Genomic DNA, 12,516 nt, shown 5'->3' on the forward strand with positions numbered 1-12,516 from the left:
GAAAGCTTCCCCACCACTGTCTCCTTTGATGCTCACTGAGCTAAAGTCTAGAAATATTAAACTGAGGGAGGATTACCTTTGAGGTGTTTATTCTATACTGTATTTATCGCATTGTACGACATAACTTTGACTTTTTCGAGGTTCCTCGCTTTGAGCCTCGTCCACCGCTCCGCCTCCAGATTTTAATTACGTTGGTCTGTCATAAGGAGTAATGTAGTGTTTCAGCAATTATAATTTATATTTGCCTGCCAGACACACCAAAATTTCCGCGAAGGTCTGAATTTGTATTCAAGCAATACCAGGTGCTCTACAATAATTTTTCTGGGGAAGAGATAATCCCCCAAAAATTAGAGTGGAAACTCGGCATAAGGAAATATCAAAAGCATCAATTATACATGTAGAGCTATTCCATACACTAATCCTATCTATTTACATTTTAAAATTGTCAGGGTGACAGGAAGCAAAAAGTAAAATATGCAACCAAAGCATGTTACTTATAAAATCTTTGTCTCTGTTAAGCTTCGGTTCCAATAATGCACATACAATTCCGGTATAATAAAGATAATATAGGCGAATGCTTCAGGTGCTCTGGCTTCAGTGCTGTTTCTACCCCAGAGTGAATGGACACATGAAATCTGGAAATTTAACCCGGATCCAGATGAAATCTACAGCAATGACCTTTGCATTGACACTTATCCCACACTAATTTAGCAAACATGCTATAAAAGGTTTATTTTAGCAAACCCACACTTAAAGTTAAAAATAGACAAATCAACACCTCATGAAGGGTGTTTCTGTGTTCATCACATGCATTCACACACCAAAAGTGTCTTCAACTACTCTCCATTCTAAGACACCTAACAGTGCATGATGTATGAGTCACTGTACAGCAGCTGGAGCAGTAACCGTAATGAAGACCTTTTTGGTTTCCTGTAAAAAGTGATTACCGGTACTTACAAAAGAGGATACGGTAGCTCTTTCAATCAGAGGAACTTTGCCAATAATCAGTCTTGTTTGCTCCCAAACTTCGCAGTCCCCAAACTGTCAATGCGGTGTTCCCAACCTAAGCATTGAATAGACATTCGTGACAGAATTGAGATCAGATTTACTTTGAAGCGAGCTGACTCCACCAAAACCCAAACTGCTTCATAGTAGCGGACAAATTGTCGAGTATTATTATTGGCTTCTGCCGCCCGTCTTCCTTAACTCTAAATGACTGGCTGCACTTCTTCTCCGACAGCAGCTACTCCATTAGACTGTGCACCACACTCTGTTGCCAAAAGACTGATTGCATATCCATGTGATATACATGCAGAATCGGTCAAGCAGGCAAAACTAAACCAAATCATAAAAATCTTTTTTGTAGAGTTGGAGCAACGCAGACAGAAGTGGGACATAACACCAAAGTCACATGCAATGCTGTGTTTGCCAAAAAAACCCAAAATATTGCAATGGGAAAAATACTTTTTAGCACAAAGCTGAGAAACCCACAGACAGGAACCAGACTATTAAAAACAATATCCGTGGCACTTGTAGCAACAGGTGGCTTCAGTCAAATTAGGAAAACATGAAATATATCTAACTCTCACCGTTTTGCAAAATGTGGCATGCTAATTCCATCTTCTCAGCAGCAACACTGCATGATTACGCTCCATAAACACTGGTGAATAATGGTTGTCCCCGTTCAATGTGTTTTCTCGATAAAAACAGGTGAGGAGTGATTGCCAGTGAATATATTACAAATAAAAAGACATTTCCCTTTGAGGATTGAAATTATAGGATCAATTCAAAATATTAAATTATACTTTACCAGAAAACATAAAATCAGGAGAGAAGTGTTTGCATGTTTTGCCTCATGAGCTTGCAAAAAAAACATATTGTAAAAATTAAAATAAAGAGATCCCCTCAAACATGCCACATGATGCCTACAAGATTTTATTTTCTAATAATTTCTTCAAACTCAGTCCATCACAATTCATGATGACATTATCAATGCGACTTTCATCTCGTAGAGGCTCTAATGGCCACTATAATTCCACCGACCACATTGCTTCGCCCTTAACGCAGAACATCTGAAAGGTGCACTGCTTTCTTCTTGGTGCTCCTTTGGAGGTTCTTAGCCGCATAGCTAAAGGACCACGTGCTGCTGGCAATGAAATTACAGATTAGTCTCATGTAGCTTCACGATAATGTAAATGCCACTGGTTTGCGTCATAATAAAGGAGCATCAAACATCATTAGAATCACTGCTGCCCTTGAGCCAAGCACAGTGGAGTTGTTGTTGTTTCGTTGTAAACCAATGCATGGCACAGAACAATAATATCCATCCACCCATCCATTTTCCGATCCGCTTATCCTCACAAGTGTCGCGGGGTGTGCTGGAGCCAATCCCAGCCGTCTTCGGGCAATCGGTGGGGGACTCCCTAAACCGGTTGCCAGCCAATCGCAGCGCACACAAAGATTAAAAAACACTCGCACTCGCACCTAGGGACAATTTAGAGTGTTCAATCCGCTTGCCATGTTTTTGGAATGTAGGAGGAAACCGGAGTACCCGGAGAAAACCTACGCAAGCCTGGGGAGAACATCCAAACTCCACACAGGGAGCTGGAGCTGGAATTGAACATGGTACACTGCACTGTGAGGTTGACGCGCTAACCACTAGGCCGCCAGAACAACAATATAATAAACATGATTAAAAAATACTTTGCAAAAATTTATAATTTCCTGGAGAGATGTGTCCTAAGGTACAATTAAATTGCCAATCATGGAACACTTGAACCTTAAATATATATGTATATGGCCAGGAAACGAAATTGGCTTATTAATGGAGGAGGCTGCATGATTAGAGTGAAAACCCAGCTCCAAACCCACCTATTCAGACTTGATTATCCATCTTAAATCTTTCTCCATTCATCCATCCATCCATCCATCATCTACCGCTTATCCAGGGCCGGCTTATCTTTCTCTTCCTTGTTTATAATTTTATCTGTGGTTTTTATTATTTGCTCTTGGTTGTAAAGTGTCCTTGAGTGTTGTGAAAGGGTATTGCAAATGAAATGTATTATTATAATTGGCAATAAAAATGTTGAGTCACATCCTGAATGCAGCTCCCAAAGTGGCCCAATCAGTGGGGATCCACAAAAGGGAATTACAAAGGACATTTTCTTCTTGTATTGGATGCATTTGCTAAGATTGCCTAAAAACAAGATGAAGGGGGACACCTATGAAATTGTATCCAATTTGATAATGCACAGTGGTCAACTTAAATGACTACACCCAAACAGATTTGAAAAATGTCATACTCTCGATCGCATCCTTAAGTGCAAAATAATATCAGCAGATTAATGTCACACAAGTGAAAAATCTACAAAAACATGTTCAAATTGTACGTATAGAGTAGTGGTTGTTTTGTCACCATCAAAAAGTTCTGTATTGGGTATACCGCATTGGAGACAATAAGGTCACATAATCTGGAGCCCCGTTAGAACGGCTTGGAGCAGATGGCAATTTGATCTCATTCACTCCGCCTGCTCTTCACTGTCACCCTTGAGATGCAATTCCATCAAGACAATCAAAAATTTTAATTGGGTGTTTTGGAGATTGCTTGAAAAATGTTGCATAAGGATGAGTATCAGCATGTCATCGACATTGGAGAGGTTGATTTGAAGAATGTGGGCTTGATTCCATGGGTATGTACAGTATATCCCATGCCTTCAGCGGTAAGATGCCCCTGAACAGGTCACCCAAGACTCACGATTCCTCTCCAGTTAGAAGAATGCTTTGAACTGCTCCAATGTACCATCAATAAGTGTTTTAGATTTGGACTATACTAAGCAATCGTGCTAAGCGTATATCTGCCACAGTGTGAAAATGTTTTCAAGCACGTCAGACCACAGAGCTGGCCGCCAGCCAGCACTGTTTTATTTTAATTTTTAAACCAGTTCTGAGCTCGTTAGGGCATAATGTTGCATCTACTTTGAACAGTCACCCACATTATCGCGGCTGCATGGGAACGACCGGGATCATGCTAAGAAAACATGTTCCACAACAGCTAGCAGGTTTGGTTGGTTGGATCCACCCTTTTGAGTCAATACTAGCCTTCGTAAAGCAAATAAGCTACTCTTCTGACAATATAATTACAAGAAGCAGCAAAGCATTGAGCACTGAGCAAGAAAAAAGATGAAGACGGAGAAACCATGCTAACCACAATGTTAATGTGACCAATAACATATTCCTGAATAGTCCTAAGTCGGTCTTCTGTTTGTTCAAATCGACTGCATTTTTCTCCCTATTCATTTAAAGCTGATGGATGCTTCGTGTGATTCTTCACAGGTACTCACACCAACTCGAACAAGATGACTCTTGACATCAATGGTAGTTACATGCATGCGGAGAACACAAATTTGACACTAGAAGAGTTTCTGGAGAAATATATGGGACCCCGTCGCTCACCCATGTTGCTCCCCATCTTCATCAATTACCTGATCATATTTTTAGTTGGCGTCTTTGGCAACGTGCTGACTTGCACAGTCATCGCCCGCAACAAGGTGATGTGGACGCCAACAAACTACTACTTGTTCAGCCTTTCCGTGTCAGACCTGCTTGTGCTCCTTCTGGGCATGCCACTGGAGCTGTACGAGCTGTGGCAGAACTACCCTTTCCTCTTTGGGAAGGGAGGCTGCTACTTTAAGATTTTCCTATTTGAGACGGTCTGCTTGGCATCCATCCTCAATGTGACAGCACTGAGCGTGGAGCGCTACATCGCCGTTGTGCATCCGCTACGGGCCAAATACGTAGTGACGCGCACCCATGCCAGGCGGGTCATCCTCACGGTGTGGGGTATATCAGTGTTGTGTGCTCTTCCCAACACAAGTCTGCATGGGATTTCCTTCCTGACGAGTAACTCCACCAGTCCTGACGGGCCACACAAAGTGAAGATCTCAGATTCAGCCATGTGTACCCTGGTGAAGCCTCAGTGGATATATAACCTGATCATCCAAGTGACGACCTTGTTATTTTTTTTCTTGCCCATGCTCACCATTAGTGTTTTATACACGCTTATTGGGCTGCAGCTCAAACAGGAGAGGATGCACCAAACGATGGAAGCAAAGTCAGGCACTGGTCAGGACAGCTTCTGCAGCGTCCGCACTCAACAACAAAAGGCCAGACGACGGCAGGTCACCAAAATGTTATGTATGTTTCAGCTGATTTGTTACATTTTCTCGTGAGGACTTTGAATCAGCTCTTTTTTAATTTTTTTATTGTTGTGTGTGATATGATTTATTCACTGTTTACACTTGGAGAAACAGGCGCAAACATTTATACTCACGCAAATTTATGTGGAAGTTGGTATACTAATCGGACGCACCAAGGGTTGCATCTAGCAAATTTGTTTTGCAAAATTGCGGCACAATTCACGTTGCGCCTTTCTACCTGGACATCCAAACTAGTGGGTGCTATAAACCAGCTCTGCACTTTTCTGCTGGTAAAAGCCATGAACAACAAATATTGAGATACATCATCAATGCAGCAATGCCATTTGGGAGCCTCTGGATAATACTGGAGCCGACTTGGACCCAGTCATAAGGAGTAATGCTCCTGTATATCACTAATGACAAAGGTGTCAAAGTCAAGGCCTCTGGGCCAAATCTGGCCCGCCACATCATTTTATATGGCCCGCGAAAGCAATTCAAACATGGCAAATTCCATCAAGCTTGCTAAAATATGTAACAAAAATTTCAAATTCTCATGTGTAATAAATGAGAGAGACGTTGTAGGCATTGGTTTTTTTTTTTTGCGATAGTTCCATGAACTATTATTCTTGACTTCTTTGTATGATTTCAATCATAATGGCCCTCTAAGGAAAATGGTACCTAAAATGTGGCCCGCGACGAATATGACTTTGACACCCCTGACTTACGACAAAACAACTTCAAACTCTGCATTTCATTGTGTCTAGATCAGGGGTGCTCAAACTTTTTGGATCGAAGATCTACTTTTCGATCAACTAACCTCCCGGGATCTACCCTTACCGGCGCTACCAGATTGGATTCCATTCATCTGAGCTTGAAGCTGCAATTGTGCTGTTTATCTCTCACACACACACACACGCACACACACACACACGCCCTGATGAGAAACAGCCTGAAACTGAGGCATGCGACGCACTTTTGCAGCCTGTTAACTATCGTAGATAACACGTACCGTTTTAAAGTGCTTCCCTGGGCCCTCCTAGATTCTTAATCTTTGCTCGTGCCCTCGGTGAATTGTACACGAAGCAAACTCTGAATGAGAATAATGACGATAAAAGAGAAAGTGCAACCGTTCTGATCACAAGCTGCAATTGCAGACTGCTGAGAGCTAACAACTTCCGGTGACGTAATCACGTGCCACCGTAAATTCAAGATTTACCTGCTTTATTTTATTTTTAAATATTTTTTTGGTAAAAATGAGACTGATAAGATGATTAGGGTGCAGTGTAACTTAACACAAAAAAATATATTATTAACATGTACAAAGACACACAAATGGCTGTTTGTTTTTTTTTCTCCTCGACACTCCTCGGATCTACTTGGCACCTGTCTTAGATCTACCGGTAGATCAGGATATACCTAATGAGCATCCCTGGTCTAGATCATTTCAGCCCACTGTGACACTTCTCCCAAAGCAATTAGAATTGTGCACAATCTGCAAGCAAATGTAAAACATCCTCAGACCAAATAATAACATAATCACAAATAATAATGGCTCATCTTTTGAAAAACTGTCAAGCACGCATCTTTTACCCAAGATGCACAACCTATTGAAACTACACTCATTCAAATAAACATGAAGCATGTAATGTAATGTAATGTAATTACTTACATTGAGAATTCTCTCATGACTTGACTAATAAATAACTGCGAAAAACACTTCTCACCTCAGTTCTGTTTCTTTGCCTGTTCCGCGAACAATCATCTTAATCTTTTCATATTTTCTCGTTTGTTTGTAGTTGTTTTAGTGGTGGTTTTTGGGATCTGCTGGGCTCCGTTCCACACTGACCGCCTCGTATGGAGTTTCATCACCGAGTGGACCGACAGCCGTCAGCAAATCTTCGAGTATGTGCACATCCTCTCTGGAGTGTTCTTCTACCTCAGCTCAGCGGTCAACCCAATCTTGTACAACCTTATGTCCACCCGCTTTCGAGAAATGTTCAAAGATGCCATGTGCCATCGGCCGCACAACGCCATCCCTCGAAATTATTCCTCAAGTGTCACTCGAGTGACGCTCCGCAGTACCCTGAATGAAGTGCCGCTCAGCAGTGGAGCGAATGCAGCGAAAGGAAAGGCAGAGGATGGAGAGCAGGTGGTGAAAAAAGATGCCACTTTCACATGTTAAGCTTTGTGATTTTGAACAGACAAAGGTCAATACGCGAGGACAGATTGTGAAGGAAGATTCTACTTAATTTACTGTGGTTATGCTTGTTCTGTTCTTGTACTTATTGTGTTAGAGTGTTTATTTTAAGGAGCATTTGTATTTGTCATTGATTTGTCAGACATTCACAAACACAGTAGAGTGGAGCCCCAATATACCGTTAGGCCTTTTAAAATGAAGCTAAATATCTTGTTTTTGTGCTATTGTGTCTGTAACTTTGATTCTCTCCTCTTTCATCTCAAACTGCTTCAAACAACAAAGCATGTGACGGAAAAGCGGTTAGGACTGCACGACTGTCCGTGTTTTATGTTATGTGTTGTGTTTATTATTTTACTTTAACCGTTTTGTTAAGTGCTTTGTTACAGCTGCTGCTGTTGTGAAAGCGCTATATAAATCAACATGCATTGTATTGTATTGTAACTGTGAATAAACAAGCATGAACAGTTAGAAAAATGCATATGTGTGTGCGCTTGTGTGTGTGTGTGCGTGTGTGTGCGCGCGTGTTCACCTAAGTTTTGTTACGGCTGCAGCTGTTGTGAAAGAGCTACATAAATAAATATGCTTTGTACTGTATTGTATGTTTGACAATTGTCAGACTGACTCGAAAAAGCAGTTTAAATAAATTATGAAATTAATGTCCACAGAAATCCATTGTCTTAATTCTCATAACAAGTATGTATTAGATGCAGTATAAACTTTTATTATTGCATTCACAGCAAATCTAATGATGAAAAAGAAGTGTGTGTGTGTGTTTGTGTGTGTGTGCGTGTGTGTGTGTGTGTGTGTGCGTGTGTGTGTGTGAGTGTGTGTGTGTGCGTATGTGTGTGTGAGAGAGAAACAGAGCACAATTGCAGCTTCAAGCTCAGATGAATGGAAACCAATCTGCCATAGGGGACTGCTCATAAATGATGCATATAAACACACTACTTACTGATAATGACAGTGAGGATGGCTGATAATGGAATTTGAATATGTGAGCAGATGGAAGTTGGGTGATGAGAATTGAAAATCATAGAGCAGCTGTGGGTGTCCACTATTAGAATAAAAATCTCATAAGCCACACATTGAGTGGAGTTAGCCAAGACATCACGCTTATGCTTTGCCATTGTTGTTTGACGGGCGCCCCGACAATTTGATCCACAATTTGATATACGATCAAGAACTACAAGTTTCATTCAAATAAAAATATGGTTTGTCAATTCCAGTGCATGATTTGGTATGGAATAAACTACGGGTCAAAGTTTGCTGATTATGAAATACTAAAATATATTCTATTAAATATTTTCCATAATCAGTTGACTTTAATATATATTTCCCACTGTTTAAAATGTCTTTCAAACATATAAGTTTCGAGATGAACTACTGAAATACGTTCTCTGTGATATTCAAATTTATTGAGATGCAATTGCAGGTGACCAGTGATTGCCTGGCAAACGCCACGGCCTCTCGTACAAAGCCAGCTCAGAATTTCTGGCAACATCTCATCTCCCAAGGCACTTTCAAGTTTTCTGTGCTTACATACAGACAGATGCGTAATGCTCCTCAATCAACTGAACATATGAAGTGATAACCACTCTCGGAAACAACTGCTCGGATATAAGGAGAGGAAAATCTGTCCTCATCAGTGCGTAGGCATAACTGAATCCAGGAGAGCCTTCAAATGGAGCCTTCTGGAACAACACACGAACCTCTGAATTTTACTTATTATTAATGTAAGATGGCTCTGGTTGTCCGAGAAGAACTTTCGCCTCTCATCCGAGAAGGCTTCATCAGTTCATGCAACAAGGCTTGGTTAGGACTGACTAGCCTTCTTGATTGAGAGTCGAAACATTTTCCAAGACAACCAAAGCAGCGCAGTTGTGATCAATCCAATGCCCCAAGGGGAAAAAATGTGAATTGAAGAAAAGCCTGAAACTCTGATTGCTTCAGCAAGAATGATTTCCATCCATCAATTTTCTTCCAGTGCTCCATGGTTGAGTGGCAGGAGCAGGAGCTGAAGCCTTTATCTCATTAAGTGTTAGCAAAGACAAAACACATTTGTGAGCATTTTTGGAGGACCTCTTAGGTATCTTCTCTTTGGAGGCACAAAGAAAATAAATGACCATTTCACATTTTAAATGACTTCTGATTTCATATTCATGAACGACGCAGTTTCAACAACTGCTGAAATACACACTATACTGACACTTCATCACAACAACACAATGGAATGAAAAATGACTGAAGAGCTGTAGCAAAGGTAAGAATACTCAGTTTTGATTGACACGGTTGGAGATGTACTAATCCACCAACATGGTAATTTAATGCAGGGGTCAACCCCGTTTTTGAAACGAAGCACTGCTTTTGGGTAGTGATTCACACAAACGGGTATTGGGACAAATGATCTGGGGGTCAATCATTTTATGATCTCGTTTATGCATGCACCACAAACACAGTTTAGCAATGCACTATAATAAGAATCTTCAACCTGTAGTAGTTTTCGGGATAATTAATATGAATCTAATTATCAATTTCTTTCTCATGGGTTTCTATTGATTCAGTAAGATGCGTGTTGTCCATTTTCAATTTTTTTTCAATCATACAGCCAATATCTCATTGAGCGGTGAATGGTTGCGCAAAGAAATTTTGAACATGTTCAAAATTTGATGGTGACAAGAACAACTGTCTGTGACCATTAAAATTGTTTGCGAGCATCTGCCCAACGTCTTTGCAACCTCTTAGAAATCTGACGACAAAACAACAGTTGCTGTGTTTGCAAACACTTGCAAGCCTACGCCACTCAGTAAGATGCCACCATAAAGGACCACATACAGTGACAAGAAGTCAAAATGTAAAACTCAGAATGATCGTGAGTCTCCAAAGGACCTCGACAGCTGCCATCCTCCTCCACATTCGTTCTCCCGGCTGTTCAGTAGAAATAGCTTCCAAACACGGCCACCGCACAGAACAAGCTTTCCTGTGAAAGTGACAAAAAATATTCTGAAATAAACACACACTAACAAAAAGCCACTCCAAAAATCACACAAAAGTCCAAAAAGTACTTGCATTCATGAAAACATCTTCTGCATAGTTGTCTGTATCAGCATCCCATAAACACCTTGACGACATCCTGTCAAATCAAAGGTTTTATACAACACTTTACAATCATCATTTGAATCAATCCATCACTCACTTGACTCCTTGTCCGCGTTGCTCTCCGATGGTTACCTGCACAACAAACTTGTACCTGTCAAACCCTAACTCTGTGTTGAAAAAAAAAACAATACAGTGATCAATAATAACGCAAACAATTAATTGGATATTCAATTTCATTTTCCCCCACTGTTAGGTTAAGAGCAGGCAAGCTCGTGTGATTGTGTAACGGACTTGCATCACTCACTCTTCACTTTATTCTTCACACTGTCAGCCAGTGTGCGGGTTAGCTCTGAAACCTCATCTGGGTCATATTGTACTTCGGATAAGCAGGCCTTCACTGTTTCACGAATGCACTCCTTTACAACTGCAGGCTTGAATCTAGAAAGTCACATAAAGGTAATAAAAAGAATGAAAAAATTGCCTCAGTCCAAATGCAATCATCAGCGATTACCTGCCCTCTTACAGAGTACTTGGAATTAAATAGTTTAAATATCATTTGTTCCTAACCGCAAACCTCAGAAATGTACAGGTGTGCTGACCGACCAATAAGTGAGAGCGCTGTCTGTAAATATTAAAACAACCATTGAACAAATCTCACCCAGAAACCTACAATACACAATTGTATTGCCAATATTTTAGTCGACAATAAATTACCAATAAACACTAATACCACATTTATGCTGTAAATTTTATTTAAACAGTTTAATTGCTCCACATTTAAATTGTACATTGCAGTGGTAGAAAACCTTCATTGATCATCAAATCATTCAAATACGGATGTTATATTTATCAATAATTTCTTCTCTTGGGTAGAACTCAATGATATGTTGAGGATGTGGCCAATTTTGGCAGAGGTTGCCAGCATCCTAACATATAACATCTCTCATTATCAATTCGGCCAAATTTACATTATCATTAAAGTAATTTGGGTTTCATTATCATTATAATGATCATTACCTTTACTTTTTGGAACATTTTATTGGGGATGATATGCAATCATCAACAATCAAAAAAACAACAATCATGCATGTCTATCATTTGTTAAGTACGAAGAGTGACAAATTCATCGCTGAACGTATGTATCAATAAAAACAGACATACAAGGATGAAAATTATAAGAGCTTATCATTAGCTGTAACGAACTTTTGTAGTGAAGAAAAAACCCAATAGATTATGAAGATTTCAATATTTGCCTTCATTAACTCCTTTACTATCAGCCAATTAAAGGCCCCTTTTTTTCCCTAAGTCTTAGAAAATTGGGGCGTTTTATTTTTTTTATTTATTTTATTGTTTTTTAAAGGATCAGGGGTTGAACGTGTGGAGTGTGAAAAGACATAAATATGTCTTTGGGAGTGAATGAGTTAACATTACCATGACCATAATAATGAAAAAAAATGTTATTATTACAATTTCATCACGGTATTTTTTCACTCATTATCACTACAACCTGCAGCCTAATTATATGTTTTAAGCCCCAAAAAAATACGTTTTTGTCAAACTATGACTTTATCCATTATTTTAAGAGGACGTTAGTGACCCGAGTTCGCTGCATGAAAGCAATAAATAATAGCATGCAACAAATAATAATCAGAGGAAAGTCAACCATTATTAGAGTCAAGTCTTTTATGGAGTTGGTTTTCGATAGCTGGCAATGATTACTGTACATCCATTCGTACGCACGAAAGTACGGAGGAGCAAAACGTTGGTTTACGGTCGCTAGGTAACGCGAGCGTCCGCAAGGCTCCGGCTACAAGCTAACCTCACAAGATACCGACGTCGATTTAAAACAACTCACTTGTGCTGATAGTTGGGTCGTATGAGGTATGAATCTGAGCCTTCCATGGCATGTCAGTGATATAATAACCAAATAAGGAAGTGTCACACAGAAAAGAAAAAGGAGCAACGCGCTTTGGAACGTTTAAGCAGAGACCTCCGGAAGTAGATTCGTTTTTTTGACGCCCCGGCATT

General features: G+C 40.1%; 4 protein-coding genes across 8 annotated transcripts in view; 3 read left to right on the forward strand and 1 right to left on the reverse strand.

Annotated features, from left to right (window-relative positions):
* LOC127606362 (profilin-2-like) overlaps window positions 1-12,516 on the forward strand; it is a 437,001-nt gene that overhangs the window by 286,677 nt on the left and 137,808 nt on the right. The window lies entirely within an intron of this gene.
* The window catches only part of LOC127606306 (arf-GAP with coiled-coil, ANK repeat and PH domain-containing protein 2-like), a 395,843-nt gene that overhangs the window by 161,643 nt on the left and 221,684 nt on the right, over window positions 1-12,516 (forward strand). The window lies entirely within an intron of this gene.
* Window positions 4,144-7,747, forward strand: nmur1a (neuromedin U receptor 1a). Its single transcript, XM_052074603.1, has 2 exons — window positions 4,144-5,193; window positions 6,992-7,747. The coding sequence occupies exons 1-2, from the start codon at window positions 4,356-4,358 to the stop codon at window positions 7,375-7,377; spliced, it is 1,224 nt and encodes a 407-aa protein (XP_051930563.1). The 5' UTR covers window positions 4,144-4,355; the 3' UTR covers window positions 7,378-7,747.
* Window positions 7,123-12,508, reverse strand: dynlt2b (dynein light chain Tctex-type 2B). 2 transcript variants are annotated; one of them, XM_052074664.1, is made up of 6 exons: window positions 12,344-12,508; window positions 10,793-10,926; window positions 10,586-10,655; window positions 10,459-10,522; window positions 10,279-10,369; window positions 7,123-7,278 (listed from the first exon to the last, which is right to left on the reverse strand). In XM_052074664.1, the coding sequence occupies exons 1-5, from the start codon at window positions 12,388-12,390 to the stop codon at window positions 10,322-10,324; spliced, it is 363 nt and encodes a 120-aa protein (XP_051930624.1). In that variant the 5' UTR covers window positions 12,391-12,508; the 3' UTR covers window positions 7,123-7,278; window positions 10,279-10,321. The 2 variants fall into 2 exon arrangements, with proteins under 2 accessions (XP_051930624.1, XP_051930623.1); XM_052074663.1 differs by lacking the exon at window positions 7,123-7,278 and having other exon boundaries at window positions 8,777-10,369.

The sequence above is a fragment of the Hippocampus zosterae genome, chromosome 8 (assembly GCF_025434085.1).
Source record: "Hippocampus zosterae strain Florida chromosome 8, ASM2543408v3, whole genome shotgun sequence".
In the NCBI taxonomy this organism is placed as follows: Eukaryota; Metazoa; Chordata; class Actinopteri; order Syngnathiformes; family Syngnathidae; genus Hippocampus; species Hippocampus zosterae.

What these genes read in the sequence shown, in the direction of transcription:
- nmur1a (XM_052074603.1), top strand. Translation starts at nt 4,356, where the DNA reads ATGACTCTTGACATCAATGGTAGTTACATGCATGCGGAGAACACAAAT. An exon ending in GCAGGTCACCAAAATGTTAT is followed by an intron (nt 5,194 to 6,991) that starts GTATGTTTCAGC and finishes GTTTGTTTGTAG; the next exon opens with TTGTTTTAGTGGTGGTTTTT.
- dynlt2b (XM_052074664.1), bottom strand. Translation starts at nt 12,390, where the DNA reads ATGGAAGGCTCAGATTCATACCTCATACGACCCAACTATCAGCACAA. An exon ending in TGTGAAGAATAAAGTGAAGA is followed by an intron (nt 10,656 to 10,792) that starts GTGAGTGATGCA and finishes TTTTCAACACAG; the next exon opens with AGTTAGGGTTTGACAGGTAC. An exon ending in CAACGCGGACAAGGAGTCAA is followed by an intron (nt 10,523 to 10,585) that starts GTGAGTGATGGA and finishes TTGATTTGACAG; the next exon opens with GATGTCGTCAAGGTGTTTAT.